Consider the following 27,279-nt stretch of genomic DNA (forward strand, 5'->3'; position numbering starts at 1 on the left):
TTTTCTGCTATTTTTCTATTCCTGTAATTAAATAGATTGAGCATGTACTGTGTCAGGTTGCAAGATAAAGTGATAAATAAGCTTTGCTTCAATGAGCATTTTGTTCTCTTTTTCTGTAGATTATGCAGTTTGCTTCTGTATCACTTCCTAAATGATATGTAATTTACTTATTTTTACTAGCTAAAAGAAAACGATTCCATATTTTATCTTAGCCTGTGCTTGTGTCTATTAATATCTCTAGCTACTGGAGCACTTTCAGAATACATGGTATCAGGCAGATATTTTCTTTGCTTATCAGCTAATTCTCTAAACTAAAGAATAAAAAAAAATAAAAATGAGGGCATTATATGGGTCCTAGCATTTTTAAAGAGGCCAATCAGATGTAGTTTAGATAGTCATGATGTTTCTGATTGGAGAGATGCAAGTTTCTTTTGGCTTATTGTGGCTTTTTGGGGGAAAAACGTAGCTTGCTTTGCATCTCTGGGCCTGCAAAATAAAAATGCCTTGGTCCCAGTTCAGCACGCTTATACTGATGTTGGATCTAACCTGGTTATTTGGGAATGGTCCTTCTAAATAATTCCTTCCAAACGTGCATATAAATAAATTTTTATCCACAGAATTTGTGTCAGGTTAAAGACTGTGGTTAAGGACACTGCCCAAATTAAAGATGTGGGATAGGGATAAGTTGAACAGTTCTTTGAGACATCCTCAAACTTAGCAAAGTAACTTAATATTAAACGGGAGGGAGATGATCAGTGAACTTCCTTTCTGTTGCTTCAGGACAGGCAGGTTATCACATATTTGTAAGCAGATTTGCACATGGTGATAGTATTTATAAGGAACGGTTAATGGGGTAAATAAGGACATTGGGGTTCAGCATGGCTGTTCTCTGTTTTGGATTATTTTTGATGAATTTCACAATTGCCACAAGACTTGCAACATGCCAAGGGTAGTGAGAACAGCTCAAGGTAACATAAATGATAAGGTGAAACAATGTTTAGTACAGCTGTCACTGCTGTTATATTTTTTGCGTGATGTACATGTCAAACAGGGGCCCCTGTTAGTGACATGGAAAAGGGCAGGAGGAGATACCCCAAGAACCCATTGACAGCAATGAGTGGTGGTGGGTGGACACCACAGAGTACGGTGGACTTGCTGAAACAGATGCGAGCTGTCATTCCCCTCATGACAATGGAGAAACCCAGACGGGGAAAGAACAGGAGGTGAATGAGGCCACAGAAGGAGCATATGCTCCTGTTCTTTTTTGTTCTTTCTGGGCCTTTCCAGGTCTTTCTGGTTCCTGCAAACTGTGATGGATCTAAGACAGCATCTCCAATCTGCCTTGGAGCAGAGCAGAGGCTCCTATAAGTGCCCCTTGGTATCAGTGATACCAGTGAAAAGCACTCAACAGCAATGGTGAAACACCACTGAGAAAAGCCTGGATGCAGGCTTGTGTTAAGCATCTGACTTATACTCCTTAATGTTTGTTTTTAATTGAAAATAAGCAAGAAGGTGGAAAAAGGAAGTTGCAATTAACCCTACTTCTGGGTCTCTGGTGGTGTGGTGTGGACCCATAGTTGCAACCATCCTTGGCCTTGAGAGTTTGGCAAAGAGGATTGGGGACAGGACAATGAGTCCTGTTAAGATCTTTTATTTATTTATTTATTTATTTATTTATTTATTATTTTTCCTTTTTTTAATAACAGGAGATATGTCTCTATTTGTTTTATGAATTGACTCTGAATGTTTGCAATGAACAATTTCCCAGGGTCTTCTGATCAATAACAAATGTCGGCTTACCATCAACTCACTACCGTTGCTGCTCTGAGCAGGAATCCCAGATCCAACTATCCACAATATTTTTCCTCACAGCTTTTCAGTCTCATGGATTTGCTACTAAATGGCCAAAATGATTCTGAAAGTCAAGCGTATGAGCCTCAAATATTCAACTCCAGATATTCAGTCTTTGCTGCCAACTTTGGTGTTGGAATAAGATAGGATTGTCACTTGTAGGTCACCTGCTATTTGGATGCTTGTGGGAACACCATATTAACATATATAAATGATCTGAATAATGGCAAATATCTCGTTTCAGAACACTTTCGTATTACAAAGGCTTGAAGCCAAAGAAATTACAGCTGATTTCCTCATCTTGCTTTGGTGCCATATTTAAATAGCTGCACCAGTGACATTATATTATATTGATCCATAGTCTGCTTTTACTTGCTTTATTGTGCATTAGAGTAACCCTATTTCCATTAAGCCTAAAAAATTTTTATAGCATCAGTTTATACAAGTTTTCAGCAGTATAATGACAGATTTTTTTTGTTTGTTTTTCAGACTATTTTAAATTTATTTTAAAATTTACTTCAATAAATATGAATTCTACAGAACAGCAGTCTGACTATTTTTGGCCTCAGATCTGTTAATTTTCCTTATTTAAATATCCATTTGTCTGATTTGTGCAAATACTTGCCATTCTCATTCTTGGAAAAGTGGATCTTAATGTCAAGAGGGAGTAAATACATCAGTTTTATTTTTCACATGTTATAAATAATAAAAAGGGAGTAAAAGATGAATGCTATTTAAACTGCAGAAGATGAACACTGTTTAAAAAGTTGACATTTGTAACACGTGGTCATTAAATTTACACTGGAATTTGCAGTATTTCCAGCCTGTAGAAAATGACATAAATGTTGTGGTGGGGTGAACATGCCCTTGTAGATCACACACAAGGGATTCAAAGATCCTGTTTTGAACTCTATAGATGCCATCTAATAAGATTAATTTCTGACGTACCTCCCCAAACCTTAAATCCTCCTGACATTATTTTTTTTCAGCCAAAATGTAGGCTATGATTAAGAAAGATATAAGATATAAATTTGTACAGATTCTTTCTCTCCATTTGGATTTCATGTTTCCATACATTTCTGCACCCAGGACTTTGGAAATGCTGACTCAGTCAAAGAGAACTTATGAAGAACTTAAAACAAACTTAAGTTTGTTTTAATTTATCATATTCCCAATGTAGATTCTTTCTTTTCCTGTTGCATAATGCACATTATTTTGTGGCAGTAGTTTATCATTTGCAGGAATTCAGTACAAATAAAAGTTCAGGTCAAGACTCCATCCCTGTCACCAGGAGGTTTTGGAAAGGAAGAACATTCCCACTGTGCTGCCCAACAGTCGGAGGCAACATGCTGTCCTTTCCCCTGGCTATCAGTTCTCTCATCCTTTAGTCCTTTGCAGTGTTATGAGTGCAGCAGTAGCTGCAGTTGGTGAAAAATAGAATAGGTAGTTCTGTGTTGCCAGACAAGCTTCTCTGTAATACAGATTGTTTTGCTGAATCCCCCAGCTCTCGTTGTCAGGTGACTTAGAAAAGATGATCAGCTTTCAGTGACAAAAAAAAATAAAAAAATACATCTTTCTGGCACTCATTTTTCCAAAGGAGATCTCAAAGATGGAAAGTCTTAAGGTTTAAAAATCAGAAAGCAAATGAAGAGAAATCAAAATGTATTTTTATTTTTTAAACCTCATGGGTCATGTGTCAGGTTCAGGGTTTTTGATACTTGCAACTGGCAATCACAGCACCATAAAAAAAGGAGAATTAAATAATACCACAAGTTGCCATTCAGTCCTTTGTCACTAAAACCTTTGTAGATAAAAACCTCATATGTCAGAGATTTTAAAATTTCCCGGGCAATCTAGATTTGATTAAAACTCCAGATTTTAGTACCTGAATGTTTCTGTGTGTTGAAAAGAGCTTGCAAAGATGAAACCAGTGTACACTCATGACTAGATACTGTACAGTGTACACATGACTAGATACCAAATAAAATAGCCCCAATTTATTCAGAAAACCCAAGCCGCTTGTTTGTTGCCTAACTCCTGAATTGTACCCCCTGACTTGTACACCAGGGAACTGGTTGCCTTCGGACCAAGCCTGAATACCTAATTTGACCTTGTTGGTTTTGTTAGCTACAAAAATTAATTTAATTCTGAAAAAATACTCTTCTGAGATTCTTGTTGCCAGCTTCCATGTAACTCCGTGGAGGTTTAAACTGCATTATGCAATGGACAGGTTCCATATTTTATTCAAGTGTGGCTGGCTTCTGTGGGACCAGAAAACTAAATGAAAAAGTGATTATTCATGTGAGTGGAAAAAAATGTATTTATTTACAGTTAATGAAAGACTTAGTACGTTGCATTAATTAAGAAGATTTTTTAATCTTTTTTTTTTTTTTTTTTTTAAATTGTTTTAGTCTACAATATTTTCCTCTTCATGGCTGTCCTCCAAGCACCTTTTTTAAGAATTTAATTCAAGCATTTAAAAGAATGAAATAAGGATGGACGGTGAAAAAATATGTTTTGTGATGGCCCTAGGAAGAAGGGTCATACGGTTATGTTGCTAAGCCATACCAAGGATGAACATATTAAATTCTGACTGGCAATGTTGCCAGGAGCCAGCAACATCTGTCTATTCTATTTTCTTCTGCTCGTCTGGCAATATATTTAGAACCAGGGAGACCAACGTGTGCACTTAAGGCAAAACTGACAGGTGTGTGAGCAGAAGTCTCAATACGAGCAATGGTCATGGAGAATAAGCCACTACTCTGAAGTATGGGATCAACGTCTAGCACAAACCTAGTGTATGAGTCTTCTGTAGGTCCCTTGTGTTCCACACATTCATCACTCCGCTTGGCAGCATGAAGCTAGCAGTAAAACAGAGAAAGGCTGTAAAATATGTACCTTATAATTTTGTTAGTACTAGCTTTCCCTTCCCTGTAGTCCCAACATAAAAGACAAGGCAAAATTCAGAACTCATCCTGCTCAACAGCAACACTGTAAATCTGACTGAGGAGTTGCTGTGGCTGGGCTTCTTGATTTTGAAACTGCCAGTCTGCATTCAGCATATCATTACAAATCCTTGTTGATAGCATTCCATGCTTTGAAAAGATAGATTTTGTGTCCCAGTAGGACACTGTGGATTCCCTAAGTAAGGGGGAAACTCTTGCTCAGCATTTAGCCAACACTATCCACTCCCAGTGCCAAACCAGTAGAATTAAGGGGTATTTTTGGAACTTGGCTGAAGGATGGAACAACATGGAGGTGGTACCGCAGGAGGGACCTCGCTGTTCCATGATCTCTAATTTAGAGCAGCAAAACTAGTCCCAAGATGCTCTCAGAAGGCCAGAATGGTAAATCAGATCAGATCATCTGCTGGAGGTGGAGAGCTGGTTCACACGTTACGTGCCAGCTGTTGGTCTCACTTTGCAGAGGTGAGTCAATACTGAGGTTAAGTTGGCTTATTGATTATGGTGGCATAAATTTAATGCAAATAGAGTATTTATTTATGCCAAAGTGCTTTTAAAACAGGATTCTCTGAAGAAAAGAGGCCTTCTTCCCTCCCCCACTGCTCCCTCCCCATTATATTATGTTATCTAAACTCTATATAGGGATTAAAAAAGGTATATACTTAGTGAGGTTCAGCTTTTTCTATAGGACTTTCTAAGGGATCAGTTGTGTGTGTCTGGGAGGCTGTTTGTAGAGTCAGTCCCCAGATTAGGAAATGATAAAGCAAAGTATAAATACTCAGCTTGAAACAGTGCCTCAGGTGTTGTTATAATCTTACCAAAACCAGCGGAGCTGTAGAGTGCTGCATTACATGAGGATCTGATTTAAATCTAGCTGGATATGAAACAAAAAAATACCACATTTCTATGTGCCCGCATATTGTTAATAGTGCTAAATAGATCTGGGCAACATTTGTTGTTTTTTCTTTGCAAGACTTCAGGCTTTGAATCATTGCAGTTCCAAACCATAAATTGGGTAGCTAAGTTTTTTATGCTGAATTTCCAGGCTCTAACAAATCAGACACAAAGGATACATAATGATTTTCCCCCCAGAGATTCACATTTAGCTAAAATCAAAATCTTTTTTTTCTATAGTCATTATTAGGTACTGATGAGCACTTCAAACTGTGGTGTTTTCCTGACAGACCTTAAAAGTGTGATAGTGCTGAATCCATGCAATTTACATGTCATTTAGTAAACTCCACTCTTAAGTGGTGCTTGAGGACAGCTTTGATGACTGTGGGTTGGCTGCTGGTTAAACTGCACAGACTTAGAAGAGCAGGAAGACCCTTTTCATTGATTACCATTTATCTTAGCTGGAGAATATACTCATAGATGTCTGACAGATGGGAAGTGTAACTGAGTATTTATTTAAAATCTTTATTTACCAATGGTAAATTTTGGAACAATTACTGTAAGCCGCTAGCTTTTGGATTTCAAACATTATGAATGTAAACTGATGAGACACGTGTTGTCTTTTCTAGAAAAAAAATCATTTTTTTTAGGGGGGAGTCTCAAGAAAATTACACAGAACAAGCCAATGTGCATTGCATATGCAATGTCTTGTAATTATATCTTGTCAAAAGCTCAACTTTTTTCTCCTTTATTCTTTAGAAATATGGTAATTGTCCCTTTTCCCTTGTAGTTAATTATAAATTTCAGTAAGAATTAAGTCTGTTAAATCTCTTCTTCCCCCTCTTCCCCCTCCCTTGGTCTCTATGGTAGCAGCAGGAATAGAAGGGAATTACTTTGATCTTCATTTCTGAATGACATTTCGTTTCTTCTGAGCATTGACCTTGTTTAGTGCAACTGAAATTTTCAATAGATTTCATTAGATTATAATTTGCTGATCTCAGAGAGATGTCTTTATTGAGATTGGTTTTAACTATGAAAGAAGGAGGGTGATTTGTTTCATAAATCTATGAACAGCTCTATAAATGGAGAAAAGAAAATGTTCAATTAACTGCTCAGGCAGATATGGTTAGGGCTTAATATTACTGCACAGCAGTGGAGAGCTGCAAATGTAAGGAAAGGTAGAAGATACTGAGCAAGACAAAGAAAATTAGAAAGCCCGATCCTGCCTCAATAAATGATAACATTTCCTAATGATAGCAGAGCTATATATCCTTAGCCAGCCCCTTCTCTAATATTCTGAGGGCCTGGCTGAAGGTGGGAAGATAATTTCCTAGTGCTGAGGTGAGCTGCATTTTTAAGCATTTCAGATAGCTGGAGCTGACCAAATGGATTCTTTGCAATGTCCAGGAGACCATTAAAAGCAGAAAAGATGGGTCTCCTGGCATGCATCTGCAACATAAACAGGTATTTCTTCTGTGTTTTAATCTGTTTGCTACTACCATGCAAATTTCCTTCTGTCTCCCTTCACCTAATGTGAGACTTCTGAAAAATGAGAGGATGTGTGCAGTCAAGGAGAAGAAAATGGTTATTTATGAGTGAATCATTAGGTCAGGGGTATTGCCTAGTATATGATTATATTTTACCCAATCTGAGACCTCTAGCTGAGTTCTACAGTTTTCATTTCCCTGGAGAATCATCTGCATCAGAGAAGGCAATTTGTCAGGCTGTGTAGGAGTAGATAAATAACTTCCACTGAGTTTGACTTCAGCCAACTCTTTTGTTACTGGAGACCTCACTCAAGGACTTGTATGTAACTTGCAAATCATATTCTTGGATGTTCTAGTGGATACAAAGGAAATCTTACCTGTGATCAGATGACTCTGATCACCAATATCGTCTCTGAGGTAGAGTTTGAAGTCAGATCTTAAAGAGTGTTGCAGTTCAGAAAGCCCTGAAAAAATGTTGAACAGATAAAATATTCCTAAATATCCTCTCTGTCTTTTGTCACATCTTTCAGCTGACCTAAGACCTGTCTCCAAATGTGTCTCTGGCCACAATCATGTTAGGCAATATTTGGCCTTCAAAATTTGGTATTGATGGTACATGTAATCTCTCCCTGCTTGTGGGACAGTGGCAATAATCTATCTATACATGCTCTTTTTGTCCCCCATACTCTCCCAGAAACTGCTACAGTTGATCCATGTAACGTCCACATCCTTGAAACCTTCCCCAGAGCTTGCTAATGTGCAAATGCATCTCTGTCACCAGCAACCTCTGCAGTGCAGTGCCACAAAACTCTCACCTTTACCCATTTTTGATTCAACATTTCCATGCAGAAAAGTCAGAGGGACTTTTCCAGGCAGTAACACTACTGCTCTGCATTATATCAATGTATACGCAAGATACATCATACTGATGTTTCTAAGCAGTGCTAATAGTAGTCAGTTATTTCAACACTTGGCTGAGATAAGCATGTAGGAAAGAAGTTTGCTTAAGGCTGCATGCTAGGAAGGTAAATGTTTGGCTCAAAGACTTTGAAGGTCTTGAAGCCTTGGTTTTGGCTTTTGAATTTGGTACTTTCTCTGTGTTACCTATGTGGTCTGAATTTCTGGATGCTTGATAAACCTGTCGTTTGGGGAATTACATGTAACAGTGCCTCTAGAGAAGGGATTGCACTAGCTGAATGGGGGTTAACATCTCTGTCTGGCTTTGGTCATCACTTCGTTGCTTCCTGACGGTTTTATTGCTATGCAATTTATCAAGGATTTAGAGCATCAACCCAGGAAAAGGAAGAAAAAAAAAAAAAAGCGACTGATGCAGAATTCAGCAATGAGAATGGATTTATCTTTTTGTGTCCCCAAGTCTCTTTATACAAAAATTACACAAGCTGAAGATCTTACTGCATATTTTGAAAGCTCTGATTGCATGGAACTGTGATAAAGCCTATGCCTGGATAACTCTGTCTGTCACTATGACAGAGTTGTCTCAAGGGTGAAGTAGTGCAGGAGGCCAAGTATCCTCAAAGAAAAGGAGTAAAAGAAGAGTCTGGAAATCACTCATTTGTAAGCTATGGAGAAGCAGTGTCTATTTCCATTTCAGATGGAGAACTCTTTTATTGGAACATATTTTCCACAATAGCAAAGCAAGACACGTTTCTTTTGCATAAAAATATTAGTAAACATGAAAAGCATATTACTGTACTCTGAAGATTGGCTGAAAAAAGATGATTTCCAATGATGGATTTTCACCTCTTTTTTGATTTTTAACTTTAATGGTGGACCAGAGTTTATAGTCCTTACTACACTATAGTCCTTGCTATACTATTATAGTCCTCACTAAATTCCTAAACTGGTGAAAATATTAGCAATAATAATCGAATGGAGTTAGTCCCTTTTGCAGCCTGCAAATATTTCCCAATGTCTTTATTCCCACACTTACTTGTATTACCTGTGCTTGCAGAATACCTTATGTAGTGTTGATCTTTTGGGTAAATTGTTCCTTAGCTGGTGTCAGTAAGGTGCAACATGTTGGAGCTTGTGGCTGATTTAAAAAAAAAAAAAAAAAAAAAAAAAAAGTAAGATTGAACACTTTTATGCACCTTATTTTTCAACCTTATTTATCAGCCTTATTTCATGTTTAAACTGGGTGAGGGTGGAAGATACAAAAAGTATGAAAAGCATTGTTTTCAAACAAAATCCAAAAAGTATTGACCATTCAAATAGGAAATCAGCAGTAATTTAAAAAAGATGAAAAAATAAAATTTTGGAGGGGATAAATGCTCTGTCCTAGCCCTTGAGCTACACGCATTTCTCAGACAATTCCAGTGCAATGTCACGTTATTAGGACAATAATTCAAATATCCAGCTCTGAAGGGCCAAGTCCTGCAGTCACCCTGCAGCCCAGCCGCATGCTCAGCACAAGGCTGGAAAACGGGGAGCTACTGCCTTCAAGCAATTCTCATTACCTCTGTCCCTCTGGCCTTTGAATATGAAGCATATGTCGTGTGACTTGGGGTCTTGGGACAATTTGGGAGTGAATCTCAAAGTCAGGAATATTTACAGAGTGTTGCTCCCCCCTGCTGTGAGGTCCTGGCCTTTTATTTTGCAGATGTGTCCTCTTTAAGAATGTGAGGAGTCTTTTTAAGTAGTTTACTGACAATCATTTTATATACCTGGTTACTAGAGTTTGTAAGATGAGACTTTTCAATCAGAAAAATGTTTCCTGTCCAAAGCAAATTATTAATTTTCTTACCTTTATCTTGGCCTGGATTAGACTGAAGACTTTTCAGTTGTTAAAAAAAGAAAGAAAAATAATTCACAATAATTTATGCAGGCTTTTGATCAAAATTTATTAATAGTTTTATTATTTCAATAGGATTACTTAGTTTGCTGTAGCATTCATCCCTTCGTTACAGGAGATAACACCCACCCACAGGATAATGCTGCCATGATACCAATGACTTTTTCAAATCCTTTTAAACAAGACTTTCTAAACTTTCATCTAAAAGTACAATGCTTCTTGCTTACTAGCTATGCCTTTTTGCATATTCCTGAAGTTGTCTAAGTGCAAATACAAAAGTTTTTAAGGTTTGGGGAATACAAAGCTGAAACTGATATGCACAGTTTTTGCAATGCTTTACAAATGTTCACTTTTTAGAGATAAAGAAGAAAGAACTACTAGGCTTGGCTAGTTAATGTTCTCAAATCAGGCTCATAATTGAAAATAGGGTGAAGTCTCATCACTCCTGTGTGCAGAGGTTGCTCTCCTTTGCTCTCAGCATGAGGAAAAGAAAGGTGTATTGTAATTGCTTGCAATATACCTGTCTTAAAGGAAAATAAAAAAGAAGTGATTTTTTTTTTCCTTCTTGTTATGTCCAACTTCAGGAACACACATAATTAGAGGAGTCCTCCAATTCAAGCAGCTAAATAATAGTTTGACTCTTATGTGAAATGCTGAGAGTAATGGTGGCAGACACTAGAATTTATTCTGAACTTTTCTTCAGGGACTCTGACCCAATCTGCTGTGCAATTTGTTCTGATGGGCTCCAAACCTTTGCGAAAATGTAATTGAATCACTGCAAATGCAAGGGAAATTACAGGAAGATCAGCCTGGAGGCCTGATGGTAGCATCTTGCACTGCCATGTGGAACATTAGACTTCAAATTAACCCCTCACTCTTTTGGTTCTGCTAAGTTTCAGGGAACTGCAGGAGTCCTGCACTTTTTTCCTCCTCTTTGTCCTCTGGGGGTCAATCTGGGGAACAGTCAGTATGTTCTGCTCAGCAAAGTAACACACACCCTGAGAATTTGGGACAGATTTTCTCCTGCTGCAAAATAGCTCTGGGGTTGTTCAGGCTGCAGCTATCACTGCTTCAAAGGATGCATGATGCAAAAATGCAGCCTATCATGAAATGGGGAAAAAAAAGCTGATTTTTACCTGGTGCTTAAAGCTCTGCTGTTGTTCCCTGAATCCTCCAGTGTGGAGGAAAACCAGATGGCAGGTGCTTGGGGTTCAGAGTGGATGAAGGTTGCATTCACCCACACAACTTTGAAGTTCAAGGCAAAATTAATGGGTCAACCCCAAGGCCTTTTGTGATCCAGTGAGCTGCAGATCTTATATAATGGTGGAAAAATGACTTTGTGAGGTCTAATGGGAACTGGCAAACTCCTAGATGCTCCATCTGGAATGGAACCCATCGTGCCTGTTGCAGCACGTACTGTGTTGTGCATAATGCCATTTTCACTTATTTGCAGCAGAGCCATGGCAGATGCCCATCCCACAAATGCTCAGTCGAAACACCTGCCTGGATACCCATTCAGCACTCTACCGTAAGTTTGAGCCTTTTAATCCAAAGCTTTGAGAGACTGAATGGTAAGTCTCTGTGTTTGGAGCAGCCCTGTCAGGTAAAATTTCAATCCTAAGTGCATTTGAGAAAGAACAGAAATGAGTCCTGATGCCAGACCAAACTCCTTGGGAAGTCTGAGCTGTTGAAATGTTGGGTATGGGCTTAGCGGGGCTTCTTCAAAAGTTCATGCTCTTTGGAAATTTAATTAGTTCCATGTGGAGCAACGGGGAAGGCGTGGTATGGTTGGTGACGGTGTCCAGCTCAGAGGGAGTGTGGAGTTACTGCTGATTGCTCCAACTGTGCTCCAGCTGCGTGTGATGACTAGCCGCCTGCTAGTTTTGCCCTGTCGTGGACACAGTTTTGTGGGAATTCATTCATAAGCTCCTGCAGGGTCTGCCAGAAACAACTGATGTTTAAAGCACCAGCCTGTCCCCAGGCTCAGGTGATGACACAAGGAAAGGGAGATGCAGCTTTTCTTTTCCACATTCTCATGAAAGAAAGAAAGACTGGCAATTCTAAGTGCTTCTGGACTAGTAAGTGGGAAAGTTAACCCGATGTAGGTAACTTTGGGGGTGGTGGGCAGCGAGTAAAATTTAGTCTGCTGGATTTGTAGGAGATGACCTTTGTAAATGCTTTCTGCCTTCTGCCAATTAGATGACTTCAGTGAGATTTGTTTTTAACCATCAAGGACATGGTAATATTTGAAGAGAAAAAAAGAAACTGCGGTCAAGCTGACACTGCATTGATTTATATCTTGTCTGAATATGCATAGTAGATAGAGCCAAATCCTTGGATGCTGGAAGTTAGAGTAGAGGGCTGTCTAATAGAGCTATGATGATTTATCTCAGCTGAGGGGTTGGCAGGAGTTAGCTGACATTTTCTTTGGCTCTGGACCACAGCGTGATGTTGGTTCTCAGCTATCAACTTATCACCTTTTATGAGTAGATGAGCGAGAAACAAATTCCAGTTTTTGCCCTCCCTCAGTCTCTACCTAATCTTGCAAGTCATTGCAAACCCTGTGTTTTTGGTTGTACTTATGTTATGTTAAAATAATGATATCACTGTTGATCTATATATGAAAATAGACTCACTTAACTGTATTGATTGAATCGTTGAGCTAAATAGACTTTTACTGAGGATCCAGGGCAGTGACTAATTTGTAGGTCTTCCTAATTACTACTTCACATCCTCAGAGGATTCGGATTGACTTGGCAATGTGGCCTGGTTGTTTTAGTTTGTATTGAGAGGGCTGTGACATGAGCCCAAGTGTGGCAGCATGATGCTTTCAGAAATGGAAGTACACTGGGCGTTTGATAACAAAAGTAATTAGGTCAGGAGCAGCTGCAATCAGTGATTTTCGTTAACACCAAAAACTGACTTTTCTGATAGTGACTTTAAATGCTTTTGTAAGTAAAATAATTTTTATTGCCAACTAGGTGTTTTTTAGAGTATTTATTTCTTAAACCATCAAAAATAATTTAGATTTATTCTTTGGTTGTTTTGTTACACCAGAAATGTGTGCATGCATAGGTAATTTTGATAGACCTGCTATCTTGCATATTTGTGTATTATCACAAAAAATGGTAAACTGAGGATCAAGCTTTGTTGTCTTTGTTAACATTAGAAGATGTCTAAGATCGGAATAACTCCAAGCAGTGCTATTTTTAAGCTGCTATAATGGGGAAAACAAAAACAAAAAACAACTCACTATTAGAATACAGTTCAACCATTCACTTGATTGCTGTTTATCTTTTTTACTATTTTTTAATGTAGAATACAACACATGGTCCTTGAAGCAACTGCCTGCTTGGAGGTTGCTTCCACCTGTATGTATTTTGAATGATGAATGGAGTGAAGGAGCTCAGCAATAACCCGCAAAGAATGTGTAGTTCACAAGTCACTTTTTTTTTGTTTGTTTTTCATCAAACCGATTTCTGTGTGGCCAAACAGATTTTTCTGCCTACCTTATTTGTATCAGACATTTGTAAACATTTCTTACCATGTTGCAGTGGTTTTATTTTCTTGGGAGTCTAATGCAAACAATTGGAGAAAATTAAATCAGATTTCTCTTAGGTGGTGTTTTTTACCATCTGATTTAAAAAATGGTTTTTATCTGCCTTGCTTTTATCTGAGAAGAATGTCTGTGAAGTGTCAGCATTCTAATAGAAAGCCACTTAATGAAATTAATTTTTCCAGTGATGAAACAGAGCATATTAGCTGCTATGGATGGATGGTGGGATCCAAAAAAGAGCTAGATTCTGGCCAGTTGTGACAACTCCTTGTGATGCCTACAGTGTGTGTTTGGATGCCTCTCAAGAGCAGTGTAGGAAGCTCTCAAATAAAGAATGTTAAGCAGAATGGTAGAAAGGGTATCCTCTTTCATCAGTTTTGCTGGCTGCATCACCCCTGATGTCATGAGTATGGGTGAGGTTTTTCTCTCCTTTTTCAGCAGTTTTTATAAAAAGCACTGTGTCCTCTCAGGAGTGCCTTTGCCATCTAGTGTAAGAACCAGGACATCCAGCAGCATTGCTGTTATGTAACAGTCTGACTCTTTTGCAGTCCCTAATTTGCCTTTTTTTTTTTTTTTTTTTTTTTTTTTTTTTTTTTTTTTATATAATTTGCTGATATTCTTGCAATTAAGGTTCTCAGATCTGTTTGGCAACTCACCATCTGCAAAAGAGGGCATAAGTGAACACTGGCTTTCTGTGTCTTCACAAGGTCCTTAATTAGATTTATTTTAAGTCTGAGAGTTTTAATCAAGGGAATTACCTAAGGGTGGCTTTGTCTGCTCTTGCACTTTTAGTTATGTCTTCCAAAGGATTCATAGTGTTTGATTATAAAATACTCCAAAAGGAGTTTCACTGCATTGCTGTTAAGCATACTAAACCTTCCTGTTGTTGGAGTAGCTTGCTAGCTAGATTTATTGCGCTAAGATAATGAAGGATCGCAGGCTGCACCTGTGTTGCAAAAAATACTTGTGGTTGTCTTTTCTTCCCGCCCTGTTGACAGGATTTCTTGAGCTCAGTGTTCAGCACATTCACCTTCCGTTACCCTGCAGCATTAATAGATTTCTCTTACTTTTTTTTTTTTTTTTCCCCACTGCAGAGCTCACTGGCCTACCATATCCCCTTCCACCATAACAGCCCCTTTTGGGGTGTCATCTGCCACTAAACAACGGCAGGAGAGAGTAATAAAGGGTATCTGGGGTACAAAGGACAATGGTTTTGGTGCATGCCCTAAGTCACTGCTTTGCAGAGCCTCATTTGGCGCTTGCTGTCCCCTCAGTGTGCAGGAGAAAGGGACACTGACTTGGAGGATTTGGGAACGGGTGCAAGGGTCCTCACATCACATTGCATGCTGTGATATCTCATGGGCTGCTGCTTTATGTAGGTGCTGCACTGGGGGAATTTAGCACATGTTTTGGCTGCCAGCCTGCATGGCAGCTGAGCCCGAAGTCTTTCTGACCTCCCCACACCTAGATCCATAGCACAAGGAGAGCAAAAGTCACTCCTTTCAGAGCCCCGCATACATGTGTAGGATATTATTGTTCTGTTTATGTAGGATAGATCAGCTCAGAGGGGATAAAGTTACTGGGCTTTGTCTTTTCCCAGTTTATTTGGAACACTGGAGTGATAGTAATGCGCTAATGCCCTGCACAATATCTGATTTTAGCCTGATCTGGGAGTCAGCCTGTAAACATTTCTGGTTCAAACTGATCAAGGGTTTTGCATTCTTACTTCACAGCAGTTATTTTAAAGAACCTCATACTTCTGGAAGATGCCTGTATGTTAGTTCTGGTGGTTGTGCTCTATGTAAAGAATGTTCTGACACTGTTGTACAATGGAGCCAGGCGGGAACATATTGAAACACGCATATTCTGTTTTGTTTTAAGGCTCTGAGTCTGGAAGAATCATTTCTGAAATCAATCTTGCTCTCTTTAAACACAAAACAAATAAATGGCTCTGTTTGGCCAGGCTCGGCTCTCTCCCAGGACTTCGCGTTATGCCTTGTAACCGTGTCCCTTCCGCTCCTGTGTGGATGTGCTCTATAAAATAAATAAATAGCTCTGCACTCCAGAAAGTGCCTTTTGCAGGGTCTCTCTCTCTCTCTCTCTCTCTCCCTGAGCTTTAAGTCTTTTTCTGTTAAAACCCATTTGGCTAATAAATTCCGTAGACAATCCGGGTGGTGGGGAATGTTTTTTTGTGGCTAATATGTGAAATACTTGAAAACTGAGCTGTTAATACAATGCTCTGTTCTCCTGTCTTTCACCTCTGTGCTGATAGTAATGGAAAATTTTGAGTGTTAAAACCCAGCTTTGGTTTTAGAGGAGGTATTAAAGCAATACCATGCATGTTTCTGCTAGGTCACGGTATTCCTGCAGCTCTTCATCATTCCTAGGACTCCTGCACCCCTCCTTGCCTGGTGCTGAAGGTGCTTTGCTTTCCACCTCTTCACCGTTTACAGACTGTGCATGCTGCACTGCTGCGAGGCTGTCACCTATTGCCAGCTACTAAGCCGCTTTTAAAATCACCACTTAAATCCCTCTTCACCTTGCCTAGATTTGAATCTTCCTTCTCGTTTGCACCCCCCACCTTTCCCTAGGGAAAAGGATGCTGTTCCGCTTGCTGGGGGCTGTAGCTGGCAGTGGGGAAGAGTCTGGATGTGTCTGTTGTAATCTGATTCATGGATTCAGTGGGGAAAGTTCCAGCTAAAGTAAGGTGGTGTCGGATTAGCAGCAAACCACAGCACATCCCAGCAGGACAGCGAATGCTTCATGCTTGGGTAGATAGAGGCAGAAGCTAGCAGTGTATGTGTTAACAGAAGGGAATGGCTCAGGAGCAAAATTTGAGAGAAACAGGGCAAAATGAACCTTTTACTCCTCTAGCTCATCAAGGATTAGAGAGAAAAAAAAAGGGAAAGAAGATTTTTAAAAGAGGTAATGGCTCCTTGACAATAAAATATATATACTTAATTTATGTGGCCCTTCCTCAAGTTTCAGCTAATGTGATCCCAGTGGAATGAGGGAGGGGTTTCACAATTGCAAAACAAGCTCAGAAACCCTTTAGGTGAGGTGATAAATCAGTTAAAAAAAAACGTATGGTACACATTAAGCTGTACAAAACCATTATCTGCAGATTGACCCACATAGTTGCTTGACTTCATCATCAGGAAACATTTCACATGACTTATTTATAATGAGTAGTCTCATTAAGCACACATTATGTGTAGGATATTTGCTGTCTTTATTGTTTTATTTGTTTTATGGGAAGCATCAGGATGTTGCTACAGCACCTCCAGTCACACAAGTGCAACAGTGTATAAATGAGAACAAAATATTTATAATTTGAAATTTTCTTTAAACTAAACCTTGGTATTAATCTTTGTGATAGCAATTATTGAAAGGTAAACTTTTTTGTTGTTGTTGTTTATTTGGTTGGTTTTATTTAGTTTTAGCTATGTAAAGTTTGTGCAGCTCATGAGGTTTATGAGCAGAAAGTATTAAACAAATCTGAATATTCTTTTAGGCACAATTTTAAAATACTGCTTTAAGATCTGTTTTATCCAGGCAATGTTTTGGCAGTGTCACTAAAGCTTAAAAACAGTGTGCATATCCAAATTGCATGGTATTTATTATTTTTATTCCCAGATGTAAAGTACAATCGGAGTATAGTTTTTCTGATAACATATACATAGCTTAAGGGTTATATCCCAGGGGTGTTGCTACCCTCAAGCCATGTTTTCCTGACATGAGAAATTCCATGCTAAGGTCAAACACAAGTGTTTCAAGTATTCTGCATTTATGGAGATATATACAAGAACAAACTTAGCTCCACTCTTTGTTTACACCCTATGATAACCCACAAATATGATTAATATGACTGCCTAGAAGCATTTCTTGTCCCCAGCTAAGTGAACTAAAGTGTTTTCATTATTTTTCTCTTAGATGTGCTACAGCATATGAGGAGGCAGTGATTTAATTTTTCAAGGAAATCAAAAATATGCATTGTATATATTAAGAAATGATGTGTACTTAACCAATGGGTGAAATATGGCTCAAGAGGAGCAGTGAGGCTGTGACTCTTGGGTCAGTAACTTTTGCCCCAATGATATCTGGAAACTGCACCTTAGCATTGTGCCTGGCACTCTAAAAATTTATAGAAGAAACATGTGGCTGAAGCAGTTATGGAAGACAAAGGGCAGGGCCTTGTTTGGCAACATTTTATAGAGACGCTGAAAGTGGAATTCATCTGTCCAGGTTCATGTCAATGGAGAGCTATAAACACTTTCGAGGTGTAGTTCATCTTTACACTGTTTGTTAGAGTATGAACTGGGCTGTTGAAGGGTGTACTTCTCTTGATTAATGGTAAAGAAGACATAGATGACCATCTCCAATACAGGTGTCTGAACCCATGACAGGGGACTTTCTCAGTGCTGGCAAAGTGATGACCTACACCAGAGACTCAGCTAAGAGACTTTCCTTCTAGGCTACCCCAATATATGTTTATTATAGATGTCCTTTTATAAGCGTGTGGAACTGCCACTGACTTCCATGCAAAATACAAATGAATACAGGTTTGCATGAGGACATAGCCTAAGCCATAGACGTATTACAGCATCTCACATAACCTTGCATTATACCAGACACCTTTTTCCTTAATGTCATGAAAAATACACAATCTATTTAACCATCATAGATTGCATATTTTAGTGGCATTTTCATCTGTACCTTTAAATTGCAAGTCTTGTTATTCATTCAATACATACTGTGTAATTCCACTTACAGGGCTATAGAAACTTAAAGGTCTCTCCTTACCACATAAATGGATGTGAATAGCCACTTTAGTGAACATGTTCTACAAAGGTTTATTCCCAAAAAGTTCTGAATGTCTCCTGCAAAGTGCTTGGGGGTGTGTTCCTTCAGCTCTGTTAGTAATGCTTTTATGACACTATAAGTGAGACAGGAATCCTGGCCTGGGAATGGGGCATCCTGTAAGTCATGGAGGTGTTGCACAGGCATTTCTGAAGGAATAAATATAAAAAAAGCTTCTTCAAAGGCTGATGGAAATTACTCTTCCCTTCAGAATACTCATATCTCTGTTGTTTGGGCTTTTTTTTTTTTTTTTTTTTTTTTTTTTTTTTTTTTACAGTTGGGAACAGTCATGCAAATTAGGATTTGTTTGCTCTATTTGTTTATTCTGTGTGCTCTAGGGAAGCAAGAAATATAAATGGGAAAGTGCCCATAAAACATATAATTAATAAACTGTTTTGTGTTACAGGAAGGCTATGAAGTATAGGCCTGAATATCCTGTGCTTTCAGCGTTTTGCAAATTAGAGCTTCAGTTATCCATGCAAGCAGACTTGAGCTGTATCATCCCTTCCTGGGATCTGAGCATTGCCAAAACCCAAAGGTGTTGGCTCAGCCCTGTGTGTTGATGACTCTCACAGTCTGAGTGAAGCTTGTATATACATTTCTACAGGCCAGCATGCCTCTGTGAGTTTTACTGGGTGGGCATCTGCATTTTTTCCATCAAGTGTCATCATGTTATGTGAAGTCACAAATATTTGCTTGAAATGTTTAACATTAATTATGAATTCTGATGCAACCTTTCAGTCATTCCAACTGTACATATTCATCTGAGCCACTGTAGGCCTACCTCTTAGGCCTATCCTGAAACCAGCCGTTCCTACTGCTTTGAAGTCTTTTCAGCTTCTTACCTTCGGTACTTTATGGTATTTCCTTAGAGTCTGAGCATCTCAGGATGTCAATCTGTTGTCACAAGACCCTTGTGAAGAAGTTGGGAAAAGCTATTATCTCCATTTTAGAAATGAGGGAGGTGAAAAATGGGAGAAGTGGAGAGCAAGATTATGCTGCATAGAGATACGCCATTCATGCCAGTTTGGAACAAGTGCTTCACCAAAGGTAGTGTCGTGGTTTAACCCGACCGGCAGCTAAACACCACGCAGCCGTTCGCTCACCCTCCCCCCTCCCTCTCTGGGACGGGGGAGAGAAATGGAAAGTGAAGCCCGTGAGTTGAGATAAAGACAGTTTAATAAGACAGGAAAAAAAAAAAAATAACAAAAATAATAATAACAATAATAATAATGATGATACAATGGGGATAATACGAAAGTAATAATAGTATGTACAAACAAGTGATGCACAATGCAATTGCTCACCACCCGCTGACCGATGCCCAGCCTAACCCCGAGCAGTCCGGCCCCCTCCCCCCGGCTAGCCACCCCTATATATTGTTTAGCATGACGTCAGATGGTATGGAATACCCCTTTGGCTAGTTTGGGTCACCTGTCCTGGGTCTGTCCCCTCCCAGCTCTTACTGCACCCCCCAGCCTGCCCGTTGGCAGGACAGAGCAAAGGCTGAGATGTCCTTGGCTTAGTATAAGCACTGCTCTGCAACAATTAAAGCATCGGGGTGTTATCAGCACTCTTCTCATTCTAAGCCAAAACACAGCATTCCACCAGCTACTAGGAAGAAAATTAATTCTGTGCTAACTGAAACCAGGACATCTATCCACCCCTTATTCCATACCATTTATGTCATGCTCAGGTTACACTCTTTTCCATACATTCTAATTAGTCACCTATAGTAATCATGGTAGTGATAACATACAGTATAATATACTATTTAACATGGTGCAATTCAGTTCATGGGCTATTCTCACCCAGTATTAAATCTCCTTGAGGTACACACCGGACCTCTCCGTTCTTTTGCATCACCCACCAAGTATATCCAGGTCCCTGAGCGAAAACAATTCCACGAATAGGTTTGCCTTTTCCTGAGGCAGGAGTAGCCCAGACTGTTTTACCCAGCATATTTTTTACATGCACTACAGGAACTTTATCCCCATCTACAGTACGTAACAGGTTTGATTGGGCAGGTCCAGCTCGGTTGGTAGATCCCCTAGTATTGACTAACCAGGTGGCCTTTGCCAAATGCGTATCCCAGTTTTTGAACGTCCCAGCGCCCATTGCTTTCAAGGTAGTCTTTAACAGGCCATTGTATCGTTCAACTTTCCCGGAGGCTGGTGCATGATAGGGGATGTGATACACCCATTCAATACCATGTTCTTTGGCCCAAGTGTCTATAAGGTTGTTTCGGAAGTGAGTCCCATTGTCTGATTCTATTCTTTCTGGGGTGCCATGTCGCCATAGGACTTGCTTTTCAAGGCCCAGGATGGTGTTCCGGGCGGTAGCATGAGGCACAGGATATGTTTCCAGCCATCCGGTGGTTGCTTCCACCATTGTAAGTACGTGGCGCTTGCCATTGCGAGTTTGAGGGAGTGTGATGTAATCAATCTGCCAGGCCTCTCCATATTTATATTTCAGCCATCGTCCTCCATACCAAAGAGGCTTTGACCGTTTGGCTTGCTTGATTGCAGCACATGTTTCACAGTCATGAATAACCTGTGCTATAGCGTCCATGGTCAAGTCCACCCCTCGATCACGAGCCCATCTGTATGTTGCATCTCTACCTTGATGGCCTGAGGTGTCATGGGCCCATCGGGCTATAAATAATTCACCTTTATGCTGCCAATCCAGGTCCACCTGAGCTACTTCAATCTTAGCAGCCTGATCCACCTGCTGGTTGTTTTGATGTTCTTCAGTAGCCCGATTCTTGGGCACATGAGCATCTACGTGGCGTACTTTCACAGCCAGGTTCTCTACCCGAGCAGCAATATCTTGCCACAATGCAGCAGCCCAGATAGGTTTGCCCCTACGCTGCCAGTTGTTTTGCTTCCATTGCTGTAACCATCCCCACAGGGCATTTGCTACCATCCATGAATCGGTGTAGAGATAGAGAACTGGCCATTTTTCTCGTTCAGCAATGTCTAAAGCCAGCTGAATGGCTTTCACTTCTGCAAACTGACTCGATTCACCTTCTCCCTCAGCAGCTTCTGCAACTCGTCGCGTAGGACTCCATACAGCAGCCTTCCATCTCCGATGCTTCCCCACAATACGACAGGACCCATCAGTGAACAGGGCATATTTCTTTTCATTCTCTGGCAACTGGTTGTACAGTGGGGCTTCTTCAGCACGACCCACCTCCTCCTCTGATGATATCCCAAAGTATTTGCCTTCTGGCCAGTCCATGATCACTTCCAATATTCCTGGGCGACTGGGGTTTCCTATTCGAGCCCGCTGAGTAATCAGTGCAACCCACTTGCTCCATGTAGCATCAGTTGCATGATGCGTAGAGGGGACCCTTCCCTTGAACATCCAGCCTAGTACCGGTAATCGGGGTGCTAGGAGGAGCTGCGCTTCAGTACCGACCACCTCCGAAGCAGATCGAACTCCTTCATATGCTGCCAATATCTCCTTTTCAGTTGGAGTATAGCGGGCCTCAGATCCTCTGTATCCCCGACTCCAAAACCCCAGAGGCCGACCTCGAGTTTCCCCAGGTTCTTTCTGCCAGAGGCTCCAGGTGGGGCCGTTCTCCCCGGCTGCAGTGTAGAGCACATTCTTTACACCTGGTCCTGTTCGAACTGGCCCAAGGGCTACTGCATGGACTATTTCCTGCTTGATTTGTTCAAAGGCTTGTCGTTGTTCAGGGCCCCATTCAAACTCATTCTTCTTGCGAGTTACTTGGTAGAGTGGGTTTACAATCAGACTGTAATTTGGGATGTGCATTCTCCAAAACCCCACAACACCTAGGAAAGTCTGTGTTTCTTTTTTGTTAGTTGGTGGAGACATAGCTGTTATTTTGTTGATCACATCCATTGGGATTTGACGACGTCCATCTTGCCATTTTATTCCTAAAAACTGGATCTCCCGTGCAGGTCCTTTGACTTTATTTTGTTTTATGGCAAAACCGGCTTTCAGAAGGATTTGGACTATTTTCTTCCCTTTCTCGAAAACTTCCTCTGCTGTGTCACCCCACACAATAATGTCATCGATGTACTGCAGGTGTTCAGGAGCTTCCCCCTGCTCTAGTGCAGACTGGATCAGCCCATGGCAAATGGTAGGGCTGTGTTTCCACCCCTGGGGCAGCCTATTCCAAGTATATTGGACTCCCCTCCAAGTGAAGGCAAATTGTGGCCTGCACTCTGCTGCTAGAGGGATGGAGAAAAATGCATTAGCGATATCAATTGTGGCGTACCACTTGGCTGCCTTCGATTCAAGTTCATACTGAAGTTCCAGCATGTCCGGCACTGCAGCACTCAGTGGTGGCGTGACTTCGTTCAAGCCGCGATAGTCCACTGTTAGTCTCCACTCGCCATTAGACTTTCGCACTGGCCATATGGGACTATTGAAAGGTGAATGAGTCTTGCTGATCACTCCTTGGCTCTCCAATTGACGAATTAGCTTATGGATGGGAATCAGGGAGTCTCGGTTGGTGCGATATTGCCGCCGGTGCACAGTTGTGGTAGCAATTGGCACTTGCTGTTCTTCGACCCTCAGCAACCCCACAACAGAGGGGTCCTCTGAGAGACCAGGCAAGGTAGATAATTGTTTAATGCCCTCTGTCTCTAAGGCAGCAATACCAAAAGCCCACCGGAACCCTTTTGGGTCCTTGCAGTATCCTCTTCTAAGATAGTCTATGCCAAGGATACATGGAGCATCCGGACCAGTCACAATGCGGTGCTTTTCCCACTCATTCCCAGTCAGACTCACTTCAGCCTCCAATACAGTCAACTGCTGAGATCCCCCTGTCACTCCACAAATATAGATGGGCTCTGGTCCTTTATAGCTCGATGGCATTATAGTACATTGTGCACCGGTGTCTACTAAAGCCTTATACTTCTGTGCGCGTGATGTGCCAGGCCATCGAATCCACACAGTCCAATAAACTCGATTGTCCCTTTCCTCCCCCTGGCTGGAGGCAGGGCCCCCCTAATCCTGGTCAGAATCTTCCTCGTTTCTGTGTTTGAAGGACTGTCTGCTGGAAGTTGGAGCAGCAAACTTTTCGGAGAATCCCTTTTTCCTGATTGTTTTCTTTTGCAACTCACGTACCCGTGCCTCTAGGGTCGCGGTAGATTTTCCATCCCACTTTCTCATGTCCTCTCCATGGTCTCGTAAGTAAAACCACAGGGTGGCACGGGGTGAGTACCCACCATATCGTCTTCCTTGTGTGGGTGAACGCCTACCCCTGACAGCTGAGACACTGCTTTGTACAGGTGCGAAGGAGAATAATCTCTCTTCAAGTTGGTGAACCTTTTCAGAAAGTTTCTCCCAAGTGTTCTCCTTTGGTCGGTGGGCACTGGTTGGTTCAGGTGGGGAGGACAATAGATTCTCTTCAAGTTGGTGAACCTTTTCAGAAAGTTTCTCCACAGCTGAGACGCAGGCCTGTAAGGAAGAGGAGAGACTTTCTTCGTACTGCCGGAGTTGTTTAGCCGCTTCACCCACTGTGGGTTCCTCATCCTCTTTCCAGGCCATTATTGCCAATGAGCTGGCATATGATGATGGTGCACTCCGTACAAACTTCCGCCACATGGGTCGTGTACACTTGACTTCATCTGGATCTGTGGATGTTTGATTGAGGTCTGGATCCTCATAAATCACTTCCCGTACGGCTAATTCCCTCAGGTACTGGATTCCCTTCTCCATAGTGGTCCACTTGCCTGGTAGACATAAAATATCTTCCTTGAAGGGATACCTTTCCCTCACAGCTGAGAGGAGACGCCTCCAGAGGCTGGTGGGTCGTGCTCCATCTGCAATTGCTTTGTCAATGCCGGCGTCTCGAGCAAGGGATCCCAGCCGCTTGGCTTCCCTGCCGTCTAATTCCACACAATTGGCTCCAGAGTCCCAGCACCGGAGCAGCCAGGTGACAAGCTGCTCACCTATACAGCGACCAAAATCTTTTCGCACATCTCGTAGCTCGCGCTCGTTTAGGCTTCGGGTAGTTACTGTTGCTCTTTCGGCATCCTCATCTTCCTCCTCCTGAATCCTTGACGGCCCAGCGTCGTCATCATCTTCGTCATCTCTATACTTAGTTTTGGCAGAAGCCTTACCTGGATTGGCAGAAGACTCTCTGCGTTCTAAACGACTTGAATTTCTGTACCATATTTTCACCTTCTCTACAGGGGCAGCTTGCACTGCTACTGCTCGTTTCTCTGACTTTGTTACAGGGTCTGCCACAGGGGTTGGAATGCCCTCTGCAGGGTCAACTTGCACTGCTACAGCTCGTTTCTCTGACACGGCCACAGGAGCTGGAGCGGCTACAGGAGCTGGAGCAGTTGCAGGAACCGGAGCTGTAGCGGCTACAGGAGCTGGAGCTGGAGCTGGAGCAGTTGCAGGAGCTGGGACTGGAGCAGCAGTAGGAGCTGGAGCTGGAGCGGCTTCAGGAGCTGGAGCTGGAGCGGCTTCAGAAGCTGGGACTGGAGCAGTTGCAGGAACTGGGACTGGAGTAGCGGCCGGAGCTGGAACTGGAGCGACTGCAGGAACTGGGACTGGAGCAGCTGCAGGAGCTGGAGCTGGAGCGGCTTCAGGAGCTGGAGCTGGAGCAGTTGCAGGAGCTGGGACTGGAGCGGCTGCAGGAGCTGGGACTGGAGCGGCTGCAGGAGCTGGAGCTGGAGCGGCTGCAGGAGCTGGGACTGGAGTAGCGGCCGGAGCTGGGACTGGAGCGGCTGCAGGAGCTGGAGCTGGAGCGGCTGCAGGAGCTGGGACTGGAGCGGCTGCAGGAGCTGGGACTGGAGCGGCTGCAGGAGCTGGGACTGGAGCGGCTGCAGAATCCACCGTAGGGGTCACAGTGGCCGTTGGATCTGTCACAGGGTTTGGAGTGGCCGCAGGGTCTGTCACTAAGTTGACAGCAGTATCAATGGCAGCTCGATAGGCATGAGCCAGGCCCCAGCACGTTACAATGATTTGTGTTACTTTGGAACTGCCAGAATCATTACACCTTTTTTTCAAGCATTCTGCCAGTTTTTGAGGATTTTGCCATTGTTCAGGGGTGAATTTCCAACACACTGGGGGTGCCAACTGCTCTAGATGCCTGCCCATATCCACCCATACTCCCTGCCACCCACAACTATACTGCCTCCGGGCAGATCTCCGGATGAGCTTCATAAGTAGTTGTTTAACTTTAAGCAGAATCTGAAGTGCATTCATGAGGCAGAACAACAAGACTATGGTATTCTGAGTATTCCAGAAATATTCAATATCTTGGAGAGCTATTGTAACAAGCTCAGGGGATAAGAGGGTGGTGAAGGAGGAAGGCAGAGTGACCCAGGAGGATACAGGGGTGGTGAAGGAGAAAGGGAGAGTAAGCAAGTAAGGAAAAATATCCTCCCCTTTCCCCTCCACAGATTGACTCTCTAATGGAGAAAAACAATAGGTATAATTGCTAATAGTTCCCAAGATGCTGTTTCCAAAGTACAGAGTCCACGATGTTACTGAGTATAAATACCAAGTTAGAGTCATGACCAGATATCTTATCGTCTCATAAGCCATTGCTATAACACTTAGTACCATAATGGTCTGAAACCAGGGCCCGGAGAGGAGAAACAACACTACAGAGAGCAAATACGGAAAATAATGTACTATAATACTCAATTTGGAAAACAGGCGCAGCAGAGTTGTGATTAAAGCAATCAGCATCATGACAAGTGACTATTAAGCAGGTCTAATCCTTACACCAATTTTAGTTTAACACACTCTGATCAGATCTGCCGTTATCTCAACCTTTCGGGCCCCACGTTGGGCGCCAAAAAGACTGTCGTGGTTTAACCCGACCGGCAGCTAAACACCACGCAGCCGTTCGCTCACCCTCCCCCCTCCCTCTCTGGGACGGGGGAGAGAAATGGAAAGTGAAGCCCGTGAGTTGAGATAAAGACAGTTTAATAAGACAGGAAAAAAAAAAAATAACAAAAATAATAATAACAATAATAATAATGATGATACAATGGGGATAATACGAAAGTAATAATAGTATGTACAAACAAGTGATGCACAATGCAATTGCTCACCACCCGCTGACCGATGCCCAGCCTAACCCCGAGCAGTCCGGCCCCCTCCCCCCGGCTAGCCACCCCTATATATTGTTTAGCATGACGTCAGATGGTATGGAATACCCCTTTGGCTAGTTTGGGTCACCTGTCCTGGGTCTGTCCCCTCCCAGCTCTTACTGCACCCCCCAGCCTGCCCGTTGGCAGGACAGAGCAAAGGCTGAGATGTCCTTGGCTTAGTATAAGCACTGCTCTGCAACAATTAAAGCATCGGGGTGTTATCAGCACTCTTCTCATTCTAAGCCAAAACACAGCATTCCACCAGCTACTAGGAAGAAAATTAATTCTGTGCTAACTGAAACCAGGACAGGTAGTTAGCCCATGGGAAGAGCTGTCAGCCTAGGCATGATGCCACATCTTTGTAAAACACTTCACTGTGCCATGGTCAACTCCTGGAGTAACCCCACAGCTCTGTAACAAAGCACTGGATGACAGAACAGCGCCATTATTCTTTTATGGAAAGAGAAGAGACATCTAACAAATATTTACCATCATATATAATGGAGTAACATCAAGAAAAGCTTTTGATGCATTGTTTTGGCAGCCTGGACCACCTCTTGGCTCAGTTCTTTGCCTTCAGCTTAGGGGCTGTGCTCAAGCTGTAGAGCAACAGGACGAGCAAGGTGTGTAGGAGCCGTCAGATCCGCAATCTGCTCTGCTGTCACCGTTGTTGCTGAGAACTGAGCTTCAGGGCCGGCTACATTTAGAGGCTACACATTCTGCATTCCTTTGAATTGTCTTTAATCCATGGTAGAAGCATCTAAAA

The 27,279-nt window shown here is 41.9% G+C and overlaps 1 protein-coding gene across 1 annotated transcript in view; it reads left to right on the plus strand.

Moving 5' to 3' along the window:
* Positions 1–27,279, plus strand: part of DLG2 (discs large MAGUK scaffold protein 2) — a gene marked incomplete at both ends in the record, with an annotated part of 1,073,896 nt that overhangs the window by 152,742 nt on the left and 893,875 nt on the right. Inside the window, one exon of the mRNA XM_084304810.1 lies at positions 11,461–11,535. Within this exon, the coding sequence (XP_084160936.1) occupies positions 11,461–11,535 (75 nt within the window). The remainder of the gene's footprint in view (positions 1–11,460; positions 11,536–27,279) is intronic.

This window comes from Netta rufina (assembly GCF_964035555.1).
Source record: "Netta rufina genome assembly, chromosome: 1".
NCBI classification, from domain to species: Eukaryota; Metazoa; Chordata; class Aves; order Anseriformes; family Anatidae; genus Netta; species Netta rufina.